The sequence below is a fragment of the Sylvia atricapilla genome, chromosome 5 (assembly GCF_009819655.1).
Source record: "Sylvia atricapilla isolate bSylAtr1 chromosome 5, bSylAtr1.pri, whole genome shotgun sequence".
In the NCBI taxonomy this organism is placed as follows: Eukaryota; Metazoa; Chordata; class Aves; order Passeriformes; family Sylviidae; genus Sylvia; species Sylvia atricapilla.
The window spans coordinates 44960532-44982961 of record NC_089144.1 but is presented as its reverse complement, the minus strand read 5'-3'; the positions used below and the strand labels follow the sequence as shown (position 1 = coordinate 44982961).

The 22430-nt window shown below is 36.2% G+C and overlaps 1 protein-coding gene across 14 annotated transcripts in view; it reads left to right on the top strand.

The window, feature by feature from the left end:
- CDK17 (cyclin dependent kinase 17) overlaps positions 1-22430 on the top strand; it is a 93823-nt gene that overhangs the window by 26418 nt on the left and 44975 nt on the right. For 11 of the 14 annotated variants that reach the window (XR_010743634.1, XM_066319319.1, XM_066319311.1 and 8 more), the window contains 2 exons: positions 10723-10871; positions 15404-15442. Coding sequence is in view for 12 of the 14 variants with exons in the window: in XM_066319319.1 (XP_066175416.1) it covers positions 10754-10871; positions 15404-15442 (157 nt within the window). In the remaining 2 variants the exon portion in view is untranslated. Of the gene's footprint in view, positions 1-10722; positions 10872-15403; positions 15443-15590; positions 15717-22430 lie in introns of those variants that run through there. The other 3 variants (XM_066319322.1, XM_066319324.1, XM_066319320.1) reach the window with 3 other exon arrangements.

Here is a 22430-nt window from a genome sequence, read left to right as displayed (position 1 = left end):
CCTTCTGCTGTATCAGTCAAAACATGATCTTTTACTCTATGAGATGACAGATTACATCCATTGGACTTTATATATTGAGGTAAATACTGTATATTTAAGGGTTGACTACAGGGAGAAGAACCAACAAGGGTGTTCCAAAGGAACAAAGAATCAAATAGATTTAAAAAAAAGTAAATTACTAAGGTAACATCTATTGCTCCTAAACTTGGTTTATTAGTTTGAATCTTAGTGATGCTTTGGCATGGATTGTCTTTGTGTCTCTTCATCCCAGCACATAGATTCCAGAAAGAATTATGGGAACAAACTTGCTGAAGCAATGTAGTAGAGGGAGGGAGGAAGGAATTGGTCATCTCTCTCATTGTAGAGGGATAGCAATCCAAATTGTCCTTGAGCCTGTTGTAATAGGACAACTAGTAATGGTTTTAAACTAAAAGAAAGTAGATTCAGACTAGATAAAAGGAATATTTTCTTTTATGCTGAGAGTGGCAAACTGGAGCAGTTTGCCCAGGAGGTGGTAGATGATCCATCCCCGGAAATGCACAGTCAGTTTGGTCAGGGCTCTGAGCAGCTTGGTTTAGTTGACTATATCTCTGTATTGCAGGGATGTTCTACTGGGTGACCTATGAGGGTCTCTTCAAACCCAAGCCATTCTGTGATTCTCAGCTGGACTAGTTTGAGAGTTGTGTCATCTGGTGACGTTATAATAACAGGGTTCTATTTTTTCCACCTTATTTTCAGTCTTGATCTTTATTAGAGCATAATATTATGTGATGCTGAAGTAAGACTCTGTAGGGAATTTGAGTCTGTGTAGAGGCAAAAATTTAAATTTACCTTTTTATAAAACATTTTCTGTTGATGAGACAAATCTTAGAGTCTGGAAGCTTTATCCAGATCATTGACAGTCATAGCAGTATCAGCCTCTGCAACGCAATTTAACACCCAGAGTGGAAAGTAGTTTGCTGTTCAAGGGTTTGATTCACTGTTTGTCCTTGCAGGGTGAGACTGTGTAAGCATTAGGCTCTAACAGCAGAAGAATCATATTGTTTATGGTTTGGAAAGAATTATTTTGAAGATAAATAAAAAATTTCACTTCTTTCTTCTGCCTGAGAAACAAAAGAGGACAAAATTGTCTGCCCAACACAAATATGTATTTGGAAACAGTATTCTCTACATCCTGTTTGATTCTTTAACTGTTTTTTTTTACAGAAATTTTGTAGTAAAATAGCCATCTGTCCTTACTCTGACTTTAAAACGTAGCTTGCAGGAGAATCCTATAGAAATTCTGCTTTTGTTGATGTATCAGGGTTGCTTGCCTGGCATTAGTCACAGTTACTTTACCTCTTCATAATTCTATTAAATATAAACTTGAAGACTACATCTCTTTCACGTTGTGTTTCCTAGTTATTGGTGTCTGGTTTAATATTATTCACTGATAGTAATACTTGTTACTTTCCAAGGTTTGCTATACACTAATGCTTTCTGCTTTCTTATTGCCCTGACATTTACTTGGAGATACACAAGTTTTCTTTTTTTAGTGGTTGCTGTTTCTCTCCTCTACGGAGTCAAGATGAAGTATTGTCACTGACTCAGTTCCATGTAACCTTTTGTTGTTGTTTCTTAATCTTTCTCTGGCATGTGTTCAAGTCCAGAAAACTTGCTTGGATACCTTCAGGTAGAGAATTGTTTATGCTAAAAGGACGTAGTGTGAAGTTTGAGTAAGCGTCCTTTGATGTGCTAGACTGTTTGCTCGGTCTGGAAGAGGAGTGGCCTCTCAGACTGATTAACCAGAGTCACCCAGATTACGTGGCGGTGATTTCATTGTTCTGCTTAGTTTCGGAATCTGGGAACCTTTGTCTGGACAGCCTCAGTTACTTGGAGGAAGAGCAGTACATAAGATTGTGTGTTAAAGACGCGCAGGGAGGACTGATCTGCTCAGGCAAACAAAAGGAACATGGAATGATACCAAAAGATCTTCAGCCTTCATATATGTTAGTCTCCATGTAGGATTCTTGTTCTTGAGCCAACTGTGGCAGTTCTGAAAGCTTGATGTGTGGATGTGTGGCAGTTGAGTTGTTTTGTATGTTTAAATGAAGTTGTACCTTTCTTTTTCTTCTCCCTGGCTACTTGAACCCGGAAAAATACCTGTTGTGAGGCTGTCACCTGTTGAGACTTAATTTGTGAGCAAGATGTTGGTGCAGGAGTAAGACAGAAGAGTCTGCATGTAGTTGTTGTGGTGGGAATTGTAGTGGCCAGAAGCTATTGCTGTGGAATAAAGCACTTGTGCTTTGTTTCCTATGCATTTGTTATTTTGCTGTCATCTTCCCGTAACGGCATTTGCTGTTGTCCTATATTTTGTTCATAGATTGCTTTTGTTTCAGATCCTAGGGTTTGTTTAGCTAAGCTAAATAGGCTTTTGGCAAAACTGCAGCTTTTCAGGCTATTTTTCTGGTACACTACAGTACTATCACAGTGCTCCCTGTAAGGACAGCCTTACCTTGGATTTGATGTGCACCAATGATCAGTACTCTACTTCTGTGGAATTGGCTCAAGCAGCCTCCTGCTTTCCCCTCTGCCTTGTAGGGCATACTGCCACCGCCTTGGTGCCAACACAGTGATTTGCAAAGCTGCTTGGCAAAATGTATGTTAAAACTCTTCTTTCTTTCCCAGGTTGTCAGCTAAATAATCATTTGCGTTAGGAATAGTGTCTTACATGTTCAGTATCCTTGGCAGTGAATACAGAAAAATGATCCATGTGTGCGTATTTGGTTGACCATTAAATGGCAGCATGAACAGTTCTGACATAGCAACATTTGTCTGAATGCTGTAACAGAACAAATTGGTGCCATGCTGGGACAATCTTGACTGCTATGTAAAAATTAATACAGCAGGAAAATACTGTAATGGACTTACTGTTCAGAGATTTTCTGTTACTGAGGAATCTCTGAAGTTGTACTGATGACAGGACTGGAGAAGGGAAGAAAAGACAGTAATTTGTAAGTTTTTTAAAAATACCAAATCAGAGAAGTTTATAAGTTTAGGTAGAAGATGTTAATGAATTCAAACAAATTTCTGAACCATAGTTCTGAGATTATTTATTGCAAGAAAAAGTTTATTTACTGCTCCTTTGGAATCACCTTTGAAATGCCTCAGTGGAGCTATTAAGCTTAGTCAGCCTGACTTTAAGAAACTGTTTTAAGCTGTTGTTTCTGTCAGTAGTTGCTTTCTTAGTTGTGGCCAGGTATTCTATCTCTCTGTTATTTCAGGAATAGTAGTTATACTATTGATGGTATAATTATCATCAGAAATCTCTAGAAAAACACAGAATACAGAAGAGACTGATAAATCTTAGGCATTAAAGGTTTCAAAAGTATCAGTTTTATCATACCATTTTTTTCTTAATGTTTTGTTTTGTGTCTCTATGTAATGCCTTCAGTGTATTCATATCTTCTGTGTGGCCTGTTATTTGTTAGAAAAATATACATATATGTCATCATTACTGTAGAATGTGTTCTGTACCATAGTGCTTATTGGTCTCTTAATTCACTAAGTGAAAACTCTTCTTGTATTGTTATCTCATTCTTCCTTAAGAAAAAAAAATTAAAAACAAACTGTCAATTACTATGAAAGAGTTTGTTTTTCCTGGTTTGGTTTGGGGTTTGGGTTTTTGGGGGGTGGGGGGTGGGGGGTTGTTTTGTTTTTGATTTTGGGGTGGTTTTTTTCTCTTCTGCATTTACGTAGAAGTGTAAGAGAAAGGCATCCCAAGCTGTATGTTTTTAAACCGTTCATTTTGATATTATTCTCTTTGATATTATTCTTACGTGCAGAGCTATACATACAGTAGTTATGGAAGGGTTTGATTTTACATTTGCCTAATTTGCTTTACTGTCAGGACTTCTTGGGTTGCTTGATGGGGCTTTTTTGGGGTTCACACTATACAGAACATGTATAACATTCAACAAGTAATAAACCAAAAATTTGACATCTGGTGGAAAAATTGTGAGCTAGAAAACTGTATTTTTACAGTAATCTTCATTTTGTGTGCACTCTTAACAATTACAAATTTCTTTTCCTGGGATGAGTCCTCACTTGGTGGTTAATTTCCAGGCAGGGCATCATGAGGTCTTCCCCAGTGCAATTAATTCCTATTCTAAGAGGAAAAGGCCAGACAGTTTTTTTTATCTTGCTTAGAAACCCATAGCCTTATTCTTTGCTCGTCCAAACAGGTGAGTCTTTAGTTTTTATCTCAGTTTATATCACTCTGATGTCTTTGTCTCTTAGCACTTAATTCAAGAATATCGAAATAAGTTGAAAGCTTTTCATTGCCTTAGGTCTCAGGCTGTAAATAAAACTTTTTTTTAGCACAATAAGAAGCAAATATTGAAGGCTCTGGTGTGGGAGTTCAGATGCTTAGTGGACGACAGGTGGTTCTGGGCTGAGAGCTACTGAAGTTCGGGAGAAAGTTCTTTGGTGTGAGATTATTTGATTTGGTGCCTGAACTGGGATTGGAAAAAAAAAAAACAAAACCAAAGCAGTCTCAAAAACTGTGTCTTTTATTGACAGAATTGTTCGGGAATTTTCTGCTCAGTGTTCTTCCAAAGACTTGCTTGTTTGCAAGACTGAGGAAGATTATCTCAGAAGAGATGGTGCAACATTGTAAATCTACTGCTAAAATAATCTGAGTATTAGAGAGCAGCAAGCTTTGTGTGCACAACTCTTTTTTTAAATTTTTTTTCTTAAATGCTCTATTAAGACTTTATGATTATTAATCAAAGCTCAAAAAATTATAAACATTGCTTTTGGTTTCCAGTGCTCGTTACATCTTTTGAGATCTGAAGTTCTGTGACTGTCTGGTAGTATTTATGCTACATCCATGTAACCTTTTAGTTTTTGCCTTCCCCTTCAGTAGAAAAGAGGCTTTCAGTTTATGGATCTGACAGCAAGTGTAGAAACTTTGCCAGTCAGCTCATTTGTTTTCTTGGCTTAAATGTCAGCCAATTTAACCAGACTCATACTGTGTTTTTTCACTTAGCAGTTGAGAGAACAGAGCCTTTGATAATTAATGTGGAGTTATTAATCAGTACGACATATCTAATCCAGGGACATCTATCAAATAGTACATCTCTGTTGATTTTGCTGTTTGATATTGCTTGAATCTACATGGGAGCAAATACATGTCTACATTTTAAAGAATGTAAACTTGCCGTGGTTACTTAAGTAAAGCTTTTTGAGTCCAGAGAAAGAAGATAAGCATAGGATATGAAAAAAAGGACTGCAAAATTTGATCTTTTGGGCAAATTTGGTGTTCTTCAATATTCTAAATTCTGTACCAGTAGCATAGCTAGATATGCCTGTAGTAATGTTCAATATGTGTTTTTTACTTAAAAGATTAATTAAAAACCCCCACCACAAACCCCTTGTACTAATTTATGTCCTTCATTAATCTTTAAAGGCAAAGGGATCGGGGGGGGGGGGGGGGGGAGCAGGGGAAGGGGGGTGAAGATAAGGAAAAGTATTCATAGTCAAAATTAAATTAGGACAGGGTAATTTCTAGATATTTCCTCTTTGGAGTGGTTCTTCCAGTTGATGATCTAGATCACGAGCTAAATATAAATGCTCTCATTCACTTAGGGAGGAGCCTATTTGCCTATATTAACTAGTAAAACTATCCTCAGATAAGAAGTTAACCTTTGTAAACACCTTTGTACCTCCAGTTTTGAGTAATTGTTTGGCTGTGATTTTCTAAATACATTAAAGAGGGCTTCACTGGGAAAATTTAGTTTATTATTGAGTATTTTTCATAAAGGAAAAGGCTATGAAGGTCCTTTTGCCCTTTTTGCACTGGGAAGGTCAGAGTAAGCTGAGGTATTTGACTTAACAGCTTTCTTTCATCAGTAGCAAAGGCTTTGTTTGTCAGGTGTCGCTTATATCTATATAATGTCAGTTCTTCGACCCAATGCAACATAACGCTAGTAAATTTTTAAGCAGCTGTGCTCCTGACAAGAGAGGCTAGTTGACCAGTCTTGTATTACTTCCAAAGGCCGAGTAAAAATTTTTCCTTCCAAGGAAAAATGCAGTAGAATTTTTTTTTTCACTGATGTGAACAAATGTGAGTTGAGACAAATACAAAGAGCAGATGCAAAGACTAAAGTTCTGTATTTGTAATCCATTCTTGTAGAGTAGAATTGTGATTGTGAGGAGGTACATTTGTACTATATGTGAATTTTATGAGTGCTCATACTGATGGTTAGTTATCTTAGATAAATTATCCACATATTTCTTATTAGTGTAATTAATATTTTGCTCTGTATTTGATGCGCAACATACTGATGTCAGTGGTTGTGTTTATTTTTTAAATTCAGGTAGATTGAGAACGATTTAACATAGTGGAAATCTGATTTTCTTTTTAGAAGAAGAGGACAATATCCTTGACAAGTGTTTCCTATTCCTGTTTGTAATTAATACCATTTGCAGCACTCTTGAGTTTTTCAGGCCCCTCTTTCTAACACAAGTTTGTATAGAGTGCTGTTACCTATTTTCTTTGATGTCTTGTGCCTGGTCTTTAGTTTGCTAACCCATCTTTAAGGGCCATGCTGCGTGCATGCTGTTGCTTGTGCTGTTAGGTGGGGTTTCTGATCTTTTCCTCCCACTTCAGCTGCTGTCTTACAGGTGAGTTTTCCTGAAAAAGAGCTGCTTTAGGTGTTTGGAAAATACCTACTGCCTTGTAAAGCCGTCTGTAAAAACTGTCTGGTTGCAACTTCAGTGTCTATCTAAGTGAAAAAGTAATTTTAAAATGCTTAATCTCTATGTAGATGAACCTCAATGCAATATAACTTAGGGAAACAAAAGAGTTTGCACTTAGACTGGTCCAAAGCTAATTGAAGTCGAGGGACAGGTTCCCTTTGACTTCAACGGGTTTTGAATCAGCAAAATCTTAGTGAGTATCTTTTGGTATTTGTGACCCTCATGAAATAAACTGGCTAAAATTTAAATAGCTTTATTGATTTTGAAAATTTTAACTGAATTTGTTTAAACTTATAAGGATTAAGCACACATAGTAATTGTGTATGAGGATCTTAATGCTTTATTTTTTTAACTTCCCAGTTTTAACTTAACTGGGAAATTAAAGGAAGTAGAAGGGTTTTTGACATTGTTAGCCATTGGCGGTGTAAGACCTCTGAATTTTGGTGAATGCGTGAGTACAGAATCTAGCTGAGTTACTGCTTTGGAATCAAAGTGCTTTCATGTCTGTCTGCTGTACAGCCTGGGTGTTGTGAACATATGTATTTGCTAAATGAGAAGTGCTGTCCTTCAGGCATCATAGGAGGGACTGGTGTGAGTGAGAAAGTGAACCAAACCATACCTGTTTAAACCTAATCTTACCTGGATGATTTTAAAAAGTGGAGATTGTTTTCAGAATTGTATTACAAAGATCACTTTGAAAAAATGTTGCATTCAAGATGGGTTTAAGACTAGTGAAGTGAACTGAGTTAATGACAGTGAATGTTGGAAAATAAAAAGGTAAATTTTAGCATTGTTTTCAAGGATTATCTTACATTACTTTTAAGGCAAAAAAGACTGGTTTTTCAGGGTTAAACTGCAGATTGTTGGTAAGAAGCAGCAGTTCCTTTAGTACAGTGTTGCTTCCTTTATTTCATACCAGTATAAGGATTGAACAAATATGTCTCTGCCAGCTTTTGTAAGTTGTATCAGATAGTGTCATGTCAGATTGCTTGTCCTCATTCTGTCTGCAGAAGACTAGAATTTGCATTAGTTGCATTCAAGTGTATGCATCTATATACTGTGACATCTGAAATACTTGATTTGGGTATGACTTAATCAGAGTAGAGAAATTTACAGAGTAGGATGTCAAGCCTGTGGGCTCTTATAAAACTAAATATAGAAATAACTGTATTCTTCTCACAGTCATAAAGAATTTGGGGAAGCATGGCTTCTACATGTATGTTACTAATGAAGTAACTCCATTTTGGATTCAAGCTAGATTTACTGTTAAAGGGAGATAGGAAGTATGCAACTGCTATTAACTAGTGAAAATGAGTATCAGACAATTTGGACTTTTCTGTGAAAGTGCTGTCATTTTAGAGAACCAGTGTTTGTTTTGGATTGTACAGATCATATTTTCAAAGCTCTGTTCACTGATGTCTTGCCTTAAACTTCCAAGATTGAGCAGGTTCTGCAACTTTGGCCATGAGAATAAAAAAGTAAAAAAGGGGACATTTCTAAGTGCTAGTTACTAGTCACTAATTCTTCCTTTTTTATTATTTCTCCTTCCTTTATGATTCTGAACTTGCAAGAATACTGATGCCTTAAAGGAAAAAAATAGGTTTCATATCGGTGAGCACCTTTTCCTTCAAAGAGCTCACATACATTTCAGTAGAAGAAAACATTCTGTCACAGGTGTATTTGCACTCCTTTTTCCTTTTTACTGTTAAATAATTTGAAAATCAAGCCATGAATTAATTCCGAATGATAGCAAAAATGGTACTTCATTAGTCCACAAAACCCTCCCATAACAGGAGAAATGTTGTAATTATAGTTAACAAAATACTTTGGGGTATTTTTTATTAGCTTGAGATTTAGAATGTTTCCTGGATTTTCTAATCTATATATCTCTTAATTTATATATAATATTTTAGAGCAGTAGACCTTCTTTTTGATTAAAAATTTGCGTAGGCTTAAGTACTTGAAGGGTCAAAAGCCAGGGACAGCCTGTTTCGCTTTAAAGGCACCGGTTTTTTCAGTTACTGCCCAGGTGGAAAGTTGGAAAGAAATTGCTGTGCTTAGGACATTACATAACTAAAAATTGCATGGTATCCTTTTTTGAGAATAATGCATGTAGGAAGATGTATTATTCTAAAATACATCAAGGGAGAATTGAGTAAAAGTCCACATAAATGATGTGTCCTTCCAAATTTTTTACGAAATTGGGCTTTTTAGAGAAACATGGGCAGGTTTTTTTGGGTGGTTTTGTTTGGTTGGTTGGTTTTGGTTTTGGTGTTGTTTTTTTTTTTTTAGAAAGTTTGAATGCAGAAATAAAATAGTTTTAAGTAAGATCTTTATAGCCTGGTTCTGAACAGGAAGAGTAAATGTTCTCTTTGGAATGCTCTCTGAAATCAGTTTTTTAACAATAAGAATACCCTGCTTTTGAGTGAGAGAGAATAAAATTGTTCATGCTAAGGTGTGGCTTTATTGCACATACAGCAGTGCATTAAAGGAGCAGTTTAGAAACTGCTGGCTTAGCTGTATTTACACCAGTATATTTTATTTCCTGAGTATCTGTATGCAGTGCCTGACTAATTCTGCTTTATAATAGCTGTGATTGTCTAAGATATTAGTTACCCTGTTTTGTAATCCATCTCTTTCCCCTTGGATGGCAGCTGTTGCTTTGCCAGTGATTTTACTGTTTGTCTCAGACTTTGGAGCTCATATCCCAAAGGTCTTCTTTTATCCACCCCTAACGTGGTACTTACTTGCAGTCTTAAACAGTCTGGTCTTGTTAAAGATTAGCCTATGTATGCATCCTTCTATCACCAGCAGCCACTTTCAAATTTGTTCTACCAATTTGTTCTCCTTTTTATTATGGAGCAGCTTAAAAGGAGTAAGTGCCACAGTTGAAATGTGTATACTTAAAGGGATGCTGTCAATATAGAAGTAATCGTATTCACGATTTGTTATTAAATGTGGATCTTTGGCATACTATTTCTTGCATTTCTCTGTTTAAATGAGAACATTTGATTTTTGATTTGATTTTGTATGTGAATTATGAATTTTGGAAGGCAGAGAAGCTGGTGGGGAAAATATATATGAGCGTTTCAGACTTCAGTATGCTGTGCTTGTGTTGAGCACTGCATGTGTGATTGTTGGAGGCTATGAGCAGATGAATAGGTTATTGAGAAATAACATCAAGGGTGAACTGTCCATATGGAGTAAGGAAAGACAGAACTGTGCTCCTTGGTATGCAAGGGCACATAAACAGCACACCACAAAGTTCACTTACCAGCTCAGACTTGTGGCAGCATGTTTATTGACCTGGACCTTTGTTATTATGGTTTGTTTGCTTACAGCTTTCCAGGAATAAAGTGCCTTCTGCTTTGTTCCCAGTTCCATCCGGCTGCTTGACTCTTAAGAGAAACATCCATTCTAGCCATTGTTACCAGACCCTGGCTGTCCTATTTCCTTAGGTGGGATGGTGTTTGAGAACTGCTTTTGTGTTTAAGACTTCAAGCATTGTCTCCTTCTTCCGTTTGTGAAAAGGGTAAAATATAGAGGAGTTTGATAAGTTTTCATCATAAAAAATTGGGCTGAAAAAGAGAAAAGGTTGCAGTCTCATTCTGCTTAGTGGGATTAGTGAAACAGACTGTGGAGGAGGCCACAGAGCACACAGTCAGAAGTTTTCAGATGGCGTTTCCTTCATTATTGGATTGTAAAGTTGGTGATGAAGTTGGCTGTTTTTCTAAAACACAAACCCAAAGGGTTTTTTTTCCAAATAGAAGTAAAAATTGCAAAAGTATATGTGCATCAGTCTCTCAAAACATTCTTCTTCATTCCAGTAATCTTGCTTTAAGGATATTATTTTAAGTATAATTTGCATATTTTGTCCAAGTTTTCTGTAAGCCTTGCTGCTGTTTTATGTCAGTCAATTAAACTTCATTTTCTGATTAACTAATTTTTTCTCACTTTTTGTTGTTTGTTTTTTGTTTCCAGGCTTCCTTAAGCCAGACTCAATATTGATAGAATGAAAAAATTTAAGAGAAGACTTTCCTTAACCTTGCGAGGAAGCCAGACCATCGATGAATCGCTGTCTGAGCTAGCAGAACAAATGACAATTGAGGAAAACAGCAGCAAAGATAACGGTAAGCATATCTTTCACTCTATAAAGAATGTAAGAACTTTGTCAGGCCCTATTCAAGTGAGCATTGCTGGGGTTTATTTCAGTTTTCACAGTTGCAGGGACTTTCTCACTAACCTCCTTTTTTAATTTATCTTATATTCCTCTACCCTAGTTCTTCCAACAGATCAATATGTTATTACATATTGGTTTGGTTTGCTTTGGTATTGAACTGTTACACAGCTATTTATCAAAAGCTACCTAAATTTGTCTTTTTATGTTGTGTGCAGCAAGACTTAATAGATGACCTTGCAATATATAAACCCATTGTATGGATTTACTGGGTCTCACATCAGCTTCATATGGCTTCAAATTCAGTCTCTTCTCAAAATCATTATTTAGTAATATGACTGACTAATTTTTTGAGCATTCTGTATAAAACTGTTTACCTTACATTGGTGATGCAGTGCAGTAGCCTAAATTCTGTCATCTCTTCATGTCTCTCAGTAGTACTTCACCAATATGAAGGTGACTAGAAACAATCAAGATAACCAGCTTGTCTCTGTATTCTTACATAAGTCTTTGGCTGATCCCATAAATGCCAGCTGCTGTAAAGTCCACTTTAGTGATGGTGCCGCTTTTGGATGCAGTCTGCAGTATTAATGACTGGAAGAGATTCTGTTGCTTGTTCTGTTTCCTGGGCTGCAGCATTAAAGTCATATTTCATCTTCAGTGCTGATTAGTGTTATTTTTTGCTTTTCTGATACCTAAGATATTTTCATTTATCAAGTGATCTGAATTCTATTTATTTCACACTTCACAACAGTAAAGGATTCTGAATTTTCCCACTGGAAACTGGCAGGGTCAGGAAATTTGAGCAGAGGTAGAGACAATAGAATTTGCTCTGCAGATTTTTAAAACTTAATTTAAGATACAATGCATAACAAGATTTTGGAAGCAGAATTCACCTTTGGCAAAACAAAGCTAGTAATGTTTTTAATTTTTACCTTTAATCCCTGATATATTCATTGCTATTCATTTTACTATGGGCTGTGCCCAGTATTTTGGCAGACAAAGTTTATTGCAACTTTTTATACATTGATATAGCAGGTGTACTTTGGAGCAACAACTGCAGTATTTTTGCACTGATACCTCTTAAGTCCTTTCTGAGACGCTTAGTCATCCCACATGATTTCCCTTGTATTTGCCTTTGTTACTGATGCATATATTTTCGGACCTGTATATACTTCTGCAAGATTGATTTCATTATGTAAATAAGTGCAAAGAATGATACTTTTAACACTGAGAAATGAGCATGAAAAAATTGTTAGCAGCATTCGTGAGTGTACTGAACTAGGTTGCTGAATCAATTAATTGAAAACTGAATCCAGGAAGAATAAAAAGATTTTACCTTAAACTGGACCATATCCTGGGTGTCAGCCTGAGGGGCAGAGAACACAGTAACTTGTTTAAAGCATGAGCTTATGCCGTCTTAAACCATCTATAAAACCATTTGCAGCTTGTAATATTTATCTGAGAATAATCCCAAACAGTAATACTTGGATATCTGCATGCTTGTCGCCAAACTGCGACAAGCTTGTCAGTAGATATTAAAAGTGTTAAAATAAGTAAAATATACAATTCAAGAAAACATTCATAACTGTAAACTACTTACCTAGCTTTTAGTGCTCTTTTTGTTTTGCATTCTAGGGTAATTCACTGACCAAAGGGAATCTTACATATTAAAATTGTGACAATAATATATATAACGCTTATACATGCTGAACATTGTTGATGTCTTAGAACGGTTTTCTTGGACTCAAGGTATTGTCGGTCCTCTTGAAAGAAGGCAAAGACTATAAACTCTTCTTTGCTGTGCCTAATCTTTAACTCATCATTTCATGTCATTAAAAAAAGTTTTACTGACACTTGCTACCTTTTTCAGATTCTTCCAGAATGCAGTTATTAGTACTTATGCTCTTTGATCTTGCAGAGGTGAACAGGATACTACATTGTGGATTTTTGTTGTCCTTTGTTTTTCCTTTCCAGCCCTACTTTTCTTAGAAAGTAGGGTTGGAAAATGCTTGCTGCTCTAGCTAGTCTTGCTTTTCTACAGGACGCTCTAGCTTTCCCACAGAAGAAGATATTTTGGAAAGAGTATTTTTCAAACGGACTGCAGGGACAGGGCTTTGGGCAACAACAATTTTTGGAAAAATGGCCAAGAAATTATCTCTTTTGGTGAAAGACCAGTTTGGTAAAGAACATGGAAAAAATCCATCAGTGGGCTTTTATAAAAAATTGGCTTACAAAGGAGTGCTTAAATGAGAAAGGTTTGCCTTGGCATCTTACAAAATCACAGTGCTCAAAGGCCTCCACTAACTGTAAATATCCAGCTGAGACACATGAGAGGATGTAATCTCTTGAAGACTATTTTATAAAGTGATAGCTGCATTAAGATCTTGAAAGTGCGTCCTTTACTGTGATGGTGCTGATCTCTGGAGGCGGGAGTAACCATCTCCATAGTTCTGCTTTTAAGAATAAACAGCTCCTTTACCCTGTGGAACAGAGGAACAAATGTGCCCAGTTAACAGACTTTGAATTTGTTCCTAAAGAAACTTTAAAAACACTGTCTAGTAAATCAAAGGCATGCCAGTATATTAATCTGCAGAGAATCAAAGTTAGGGATACAAATAATCTTCAGGAAGTAGTTCTTCATATGTGCTTTATTTTCAAGCATGACATCAAGAACTTGAGAAATAAAAGTTGAAGGGCATTGTAACTACATTTTGGGTCAGAAGGCAAGACTAGATCATGAATGCTGAAGGCCTTTACAGCAGAATTTTATTCCATTTTTATTGTCCAATCCTTTTGTTTTAACTTTTTCTTCCTAGCAAATTGCTCATCTTGTCTGCTGTCATTCCATGCTGATGGCTGTGTTCACTGGGGGTTATAATTTTATACATGCTAGTTTTTTTCCCTCCTGGGAAACAGCTGTGTTACTGGGTTATAGAGATTGTAGAGACTGTGTCCATACAAAACTGCGTCTGTGCTGACCTAGAATCCATACTTGCCTCCATCTGATTTATATCCTGTGAAATACTTTTTTAAAATATATATATATATAAATATATATATATCCTGTAAAAATCTTCATTATAAGTTGCAGTTCAGCACTGCCATTCCAGATGTAGATCACTTGTGCATAGTGCTAGGGACCTTACCTTATGGTCACATTTTTGCAATAACCTGTGTTGTTCAGCTGTCTGCCAAGTGTTTCTTCTCCCACAATTGTCTGTGATTTCAAGTTAACTGCAGCTCCCATCCAGAGGCCCACCTTGTCATTAGCTGCAGCTTTGAGTGGGTTGTTTCAAGATTCAAAGAACAGTACTCCTGATGTAGAACAAATTGTCCCGTTTGTAGTTCACGGACATAAAAATAGATCCATAACTTCTGAGTTCTTTGCAGTGCATTGGTACCACTGAATCAGCTACCCTTTTGTATGCAGCCTCATTTAATGCACAGCCTCCTTCATCGTGTGATGTCAGTACAATCTCAGTATGCATCACTCATCCATGAGCAGCAGAATGGGATTAGCAGGGATCAACCCATATTGTTCAATGCAGTAGCACAGAGCTCTTGCACTGAATATAGAATAACCATTGGGTTTAGGTTTTTTTGAACGCCGTCAAATTATTTAGTGACCAGAAACCTATATATAATTATATCTTTTTTACAAATTATGTTCATCATAATTGGCTTCCAGGTGAGTAAGCGCTGCCAAATGAGATCATAAACCATAAAAACAGAGGGACCAGTGAAATACCTAACAATATATCTGAAGCCTTATGAACTGTGGACTGTATGAAGTGTACTTTGGGCTAGTCTTTTATTTTAAGGACAAAAGCTTTTCATGATCTCTGATGTTTCAACGTATAAAGCTAATTAGGTGGATTTGTTGTTTATTTTTAATTTGTCATACTAACAATGTGCTGGCTTGCTTTTTTAAATTCTAGATTTTACCTTAATAGATTATTTAGAGTAATACTAAAAATATTAAATGGTAATTTGTAGGAGGTGACAACTAATTTGCCCCTGAAATTTTGCTTTGGCAATGACATACTAATGAAATTTGGGTAGGAGTAACATCCAAATCATGCATATTTAAAGCCTGATTAAGTGTAAAATTTATGCAAATACCTAAAATACATATGATCTCTAATGAAAGCAAAAAATGTGGCTGTATTGTCTAATATTATGAAATGCATTATCACAAACTCCAAGCATGCTTTTAAGAATAATTGCAAGACGCATTCCAAAATACATCCACAGCTCTTGCATTAATCTGTAAGTAACTTGGAAAGTGTTCTGTCTTGTTAGTTTTTTGATACAGATAAATACACATGTACATTATAAACCAAAAAAGATGAAGTTCTGATAGAAGTGGCTACATGAATTTGTAAAAGAATACTTATCTCCATTTGGTCTCTTTTAGCATAGTGATGTGATCATAGGATCCAGTCTCATGAACACTTGCATAATTTTTTTGTAATTTTACAGGTGTGAGTAATAATGGAAGGATCAGCTACGGTAAAGTGCGTAAGTGTTTTTTAGGTTTAAGGCATTAATGGCTAGTTCATGCTCTGATAAGAGGGATGAATGTTTATGAAAATTAACATATTGCAATACCGTCTCAAAACATCCAAATGCCTTTGTAGTTTTAATCATTTCATGTCATCTTCAACAGAGCTGGGAAATTCCCATTCCATCTGCTATGTATAATTCTTTGAGTGTGGAAGGAAAACAGTGTGTTGCAACATATTTTCAAGACAGTGTTCTTGAATTGAAAATATGAGCACAGAAATGCTTACTGGTAATAAATTGGTAAAATTTCTCTGTTGATGTTGGAGGAAAGTATCAGTGTGAAGGTGTGGGTGGGTAGAGGGAGGAGAAATCCCCAGAATTGCTAGATCTCATTCTAGAGCTACAGATTACTGTGAGTAATTGGTAGTTGTCACAGCTAAACACTGATCCTTGTACTGTCCCTTACACTGTACTGGCAGTGTTTTTATTGTAGTCTCTATGTACCCTTCTGTGCTGTGTTCTGCATCCATTTTTGTTGTTACTGTTCACTGTGGTTTCTCCATCCCACGTACGCTGCACAACATAGTGTTCTTTCTTCCCTTCTGTTTTAATTTGCTTCTTCCCACAAAACCTAGAGGCTCTGTTGCCTCATATGTGGAAGTGCTTATAAAGTGAAATGAGCATGAAAATCCAGTGCCTGAAAGCATGCTGCAGAGACCCGTATTTTTGGAGGGCTGTGTGGGGGCTTTGTCCACTCATAAGTGTTTTCCTTAGAAGCAGAATGCAAGTTTGGCAGAGAGCATAATGTTTACATGCAGAACTGGACTCTAAATACACCAGATTTCTGTTAGTGTGGGCTCACTAATGAATATGCAGAGATTTTTTTTTTCTCAAATGGTATTCAGGTGGAGTCATTAAGTACAGAAAAGTGAAATACACATAACTAGCCAACACCATTTCTGAAAGTAGGGCAAAAAGGAGCCAGATGCTGTTCTCTGGTTTGGTTGGCAGCGTGGTCTCACAGATGTTTTTTACTGGGAGTTGTGTGTGTGAATGCAAGGATAGAGGCCAGGCATACTGGTATCTTGGCTGTGGTATTGACTCACATTGAATTAAATTGTATCAGAAGTATTTTTCTAAAGGATTTGGTGTACTGTGATGCCTTTTGCAGTTATGATTTTAAACTGATGATGTGTTATGCTTATATGATTTGAGATACTGAACTACTGTGCCTATGTTCCAGTACGGGTTCTGATGGCCAAAAATATTATGTGAGCGTTAACTTCTAAGCAGTATGAAGTGCATAAATCTTAAAGGCGGGATTTTGGTTTTGAATATATTTCACTGAATTGTGATCTTTACTGTTTGGTACCCAGGCTGAGAGCAAAACTTCATTCTGCATGAAGTCAACTTTGAAAGGCTTTTTATAGATTGTCTTTTTTAGATTTCTTGATCTCATTCTTTGCCTTGTGTACTTGTAGTTTGATTTTGTGCGTTGTTTTTGTAGTTCAAACAGACAAAAAATTTCTGTCCTTTCTGTCCTAAATTTTTTTTTAAAAAAGGTTTATAGGACGTTGCAGTGCCATTTTAATAATTGAGGTACTTCATTTCTCAGAGGAAGTTGATAACTGTGTTTCTTCAGGGTTGTATTAGCATATTTTATCAAATGTTCTACCAATATTTTTTCCCTTGTGTTGTGCAGGTGAGGAACATTTGCTCTGGAATGACTGCTGTACTCAAATGGATTAATTTGAGCAATGGGAGAAATCCCTTGAAGTTTTGCCAAGTTTTAAAAATCGTAATATTTGATAATTTGAAGATTTCATCTTATTGTTTAACGAAGAATACTTGTTTAAATGGTATTGAGTGGTTGCTCTGTTTTTAGAGTGACCTAATGTTTTCCTGGGTATCACATGACAGAATCCAAGGAAACAACCCCATCAAATAATCTATAAATACACAGTATTTTGTAGTATTCCTCATCCAGCTCCTGGAGAGTACATATAAAGCAAGCATATTGCTGCTTTTGATTATTTAAATGTATCTTCTATGGAAGCTGTCACCTGCAATCAGCTAATTTTACTGAGTGGGTCTGACTGCCTTACAGCGGTGTAATTAAATATTACACAGTGCAGCATTCCAGTTCTATAATATTAGAAATTCACCTACTTATATTCTAGATGTTTTGAAGAAATAAAGGGCTTCTTGACAACAGCTTCTTCAGCAGTTTTTAAAAAATATTTTATATTTCCAGTGCAAAAACCCCTCAAGTTTCATTATGTAAAAGCTGAATAATCATTAGCAGAGCCTAGCATTCAGATCAGGTAAATGATTGTGTAGTAGATGATGCTGAAATATGAGTAAGTTACATGACAGTGGCGTTTGAGAAGCCTACATAAATAGTTTTACAAGGTTGTGATGATGCATCACAAGCTTCATGAATGCAAAGCTGCTCAGAGAATGAATATTTAATTTCACAAATGTAGATTTTTGACACTTTTCCATTCTCTATCAAATTGGAAATGATAAAAAAAAAAAAAAAAGCCTTGGAAGTTTTCTGGAGCAAGGATGAGGTCAAGGTGGTGGAAAAGAAACTGTATTGAGTCCTGTCCTGTAAAATCCAATAGTGGGTTCTTGAGACATTTAGTAAGATTTTGTTACGCTTGAGCCAGTCCAAAGTCAAGCTGCAGCTAAATGTGTCAATTGAGGTTCTGCCTCCATCCTTCTGCCAGCAGCTGTACTCTGTATACCCCATAGTGGTCTAGTTCAAAAACCTAAATCAAAATTACCTTTCTTTTTTATTGGGGGGCAGGGGGAAGAACTTGAGCCATATTTTTGGTAGAAGCAGTGAGTTGTGGCAAGCAAAAAGATTAATCCTTACTTAGAATAAGGAACATGCCTGATCAGTCTCCATTCTATACCTAAATCAGTAATCATAAATGCTAGGTCTTCAGTATCTCTTATTTTGATTAGAAAATCTCCACATGTGTATTTTAACTGTATTTATATGAATTTTAAATACATATTCATGTGGTTTACATGTCCAGAATTGATAATGGTTGTGGAATCAAACATTTTTTTGCAGACTTACTCAGCTCTGTAAGAGATGTTTGATTTGAGGGCTAGTGTCACCTTGTATGACTGGTGATTTAATTCTTTATTAAAGCTAGTTGAAGAAAATACCATTGCAAAATTTAGGCTGTGAAATCTGAAAAAAACCCACAAAACAACACCACCTTGGTCTCTTTGTCACATAGTAGAGATACTCATAGGACATAAAAAAGGAAAGAGTTAGTTGAGCATGCGATAATATATGTTCATAAAAAGTGTTTTAAAATTAATTTACATTCTTAGTGAAAGCACTTTCTTTCTTAAATCCACCAGCTGACTGATGTGTGATGACAGTATGTCAGTTGCTGAGGCTGTGCAAAGAAATGCCAGGCAATTTTGCAGGCTCTCTGGAGCTCAGCTTAAGTAAATCCAGTTAAGTAAATCCAGCACAGGAAAGAAAGTGGTGGTGTGGGTCTTTGTTATCATAGATGGATGAGGAAAATAAGCATTGTGGATTAATTGAAAAATTGCTTAACCCAGGAGTAATTTCAGGTCAAGGCTTGTGGTTAATTTAAATTACAGTTAAAGGAAGAAGAGGAGGCATCTTTATAAAATTGTTGGGTTTAGTTAATTCCTCAGACCGGTTTCTTAGTTATATACACTGCTGTTCTGCTTGACTCTGGCAGTTTTCATGATTGTGAAGTAGAAGAAATCAGTTCTACTTATGTTCAAACATATATTTATACCACTTCACAATTGAATGATTTCAGTGGTTCATTTGAGTTGTTTTCTGGTTTTGTGTGTTTGTTAGCATTGCTGTTGGCATTATTTCAAACTTAGCAAAGCAGTGCTACCTTACTGGGTACAGTGTTTAGTTAAAATATGTGTGTGTATTCCAAAACATTTCATGATCTAGCAACTCTTAAGCCATTATTAAGCCAGGCTGATTGTATTTTGAACAGTGTTTTCTTTGAACAGTGCTGTTGTATTTATTTTAGGTTATGCCAATAGTAACGGAAGTTTGACAGAATGTGAGAAGTACAAGAAAATGATCCAAATTATATAAAGGGTTAGCTCAGCAAAAACCAGACTTGAACGTTGAGTTCAACAGTGCACAGTCACCATGCATTGCTCAATTTTAAACCTTGCTGAAGGTGCACATGAAAGCAAGGTAACATGGATGTGGCATTTTAAAAAAAGGGGTGTGCATTTTTATAGCTATAAAACTGACATGCATATGTAGATATACTTTTTTAAAGGGTGACTATTGCAAGAATTGTTCAAGGACAATGAAAAGAAAACTGTCATCATCCTGTACATCAGTATAATATTTATAAATGTTTTCACTGAGAATCTTTTTAAGCTTTTTTCACACTTAAAGACTAGATTTGCATGATAGCTTAGTAGGCTACCTAAGAAATTAAAGGGTTGAAATGTCACTACTTGAAAGATGAGTCCAAGACTATATGATGTAGCCAAAATAAACTGCTGAAATACACTTTTAAAAGAACCGCTGAGAAGTCTCTGTTGCAGCTTGTTTTCCATATTAGTTTGTTTTATCAGTTTGGAGTAACTGATTATAGAGTAGGGTGAGGAAAAAGAGCTGGAGATAAATAGTTAACAAGACCTTTATTGGAATGGTTGTGCCAGCGAGAGCCAACACAAGTGAAGTGTCCAGGTGCTGCAGAAGTCTTGTGCTGTAAGGACAGCTGGATTTTTGCCTGTCTGTTCTCCAGACTCCGAGGATGCCATTTGAGGACGAGTCTAAGATTAGAGCCCAAAGTACAGCATCACTTCCCCAGTGTACTGTATCAGTTTCTAGCTAAGAGACTTACTGAACTAGGCAAGGCTCTGTGTGGTTAGTAACCCTGAATAGATTGCTCATTCAGTCTCCCCTTGAGTCTTATGAGTTTGGGTAGCTTTAGCATCCTGTAGCAGGGAGTTTCCATGGAAGAATAATTTTGTGTGCAGTATGCAACCTGCCACGGCCGGCTTTTTCACTCTTGTGCTGAAGGATGTGGTGGATGCAGCAGATTCCCAGGTGCCCTCTTTAGCCCTCCACTTAGTCTGCGGCTTGTATCATGCCTCTGCTGTTGTAATCTAGGTGAGAGAGGAAGAACAGATTTGTGCATCATCTCCAAATGCGGTAGATCCATACACTTGCACAGTGAATTTTTTAGTGGCTTTTTACTCACCTTTTAATTTCCATCATTCATTTTGTCTTTAGCTGAATATTAAACCAAGAGCAGCATGTGGTTGCTGAATTATATTTACCAAGTGCAGTGATACTAAAGTAAGGGATGTTTGTGAGTTTTATATAGGGGTGACATTCTTAAAGACAAATCAAACCCATAATCACAGAAATAAAATTATAAAAAGCAGATTTTATAGATATATGTAGTAAAGGCATATAACTTTTACAGTTTAGACACATTTTATTCAAGGCCAGGCATTTTACTAAACTTGCATCTTGTAACTGCGATGTTGTACTTTAAATATAGTCATTCAACATATTAATAATTCTGGAAAAAATGAAGTGAATTAAATTGTAACTTCAAAAGAAGTACTTGTGGGTCTTTAGAGAAAGACAGAGTTAGGTAGTCTTTTCAAAAGCACTGTATTTAACTCTTGTATCTCTTAAAACACATGAAAACTGTAATAAATAGTCTTGTAAATTAATTTCCAGAAAGAGTTTGCTTGATCATTTTCAATATTTGTTCCAGCTCTTGGCTGTTACTGTTGTATTTGCAGAGAGGAAGTAACATAATGCAGAATTCATGCAGCTGTTTCCTTAGAAGGTGGTAGCATACAGCAATGCACACTGCATTGTTAATAGCAAATATACTTTCCAAAACATAAGCCTATGTGTTATACCATCATATGCCATACAATCCCTCCTTTTTGTAAACTAACGTGTCTCAGGATTTTAAACCCCTATTGATAAATAAGTAGTATTAATACTTGTCTTAGTCAGAAATTCAGTGTCACATGAGTATTTTTGTAATCTTCACTTCATTGCCAGTAGTTATGCCTGTCCTACTACATGACCTAAATTATTGTTGCAAAATTTTATAATGGGCTCCACAATTTAGTACAGTACTTAGGATAGTGAAGGAAGGTAATAGTTGGCTATGGTGACAAAAGTTATTTTTGTATAGGATCTTACTTACCATACCAACCATTTATCTTTCATTTTTATATAAATTTACTTATTAATGTAATCCATATTTACCCTTATATTTGAGCAGAACTTTGCATATGTTAGGATATTTTAGGAATTCTGTTTTAAACTGTAAAATACATACAAATTTACGAGCGCCATGAGAAAAACAGATTTTATAATAATCATCTCTGTGCATCACACTGTCATGTTAGTAATGAGCATGAAACTCAGTCTCTGCAAAGACATTCAGTGTGTTCATAAATTCTGACCTCTTTTATGTATTGCACAGTTCAGGAAGGTAAATTGCTTTTAGCATGAGTAGTCAAAAGCCCTAACGTACAAGGTGCTATTCTTTTGTTCACACTGCATGTAAACGCAGTGTGAGGTGTTTAGGCTAGAAACTTAATCAAATTCAAATCGAATTAGCAAGACAGTTGGAAAGCAAAAAGAAGATGTTAACTTATCAAAGACAGTAGTTGTGCTGAATGTGAACCTGTGTCCTGTTTGTGGAAGTAGTAGTAGATTCTAGTAAAAATTGATGAGGAATTTGTTGTCTGCTGTGCTAGGATAAATTTGCTGTTAAAGGCATGCAGCAAGGAGGCTTGTACCACTCCTAAGTCAAAAGCGTGATGCGAACTATTAGAACAGAAATAAGCATTTTGGGGCAGAGATAGGCAGATGTCTGAAGACCCTGGTCATACTTTGCAAATATAAACACAGATTTATGGTGTATTTATCCTCATGTTCACCCACTCTGACACTGTATTTATGAAAGATGCTGATGAAGGG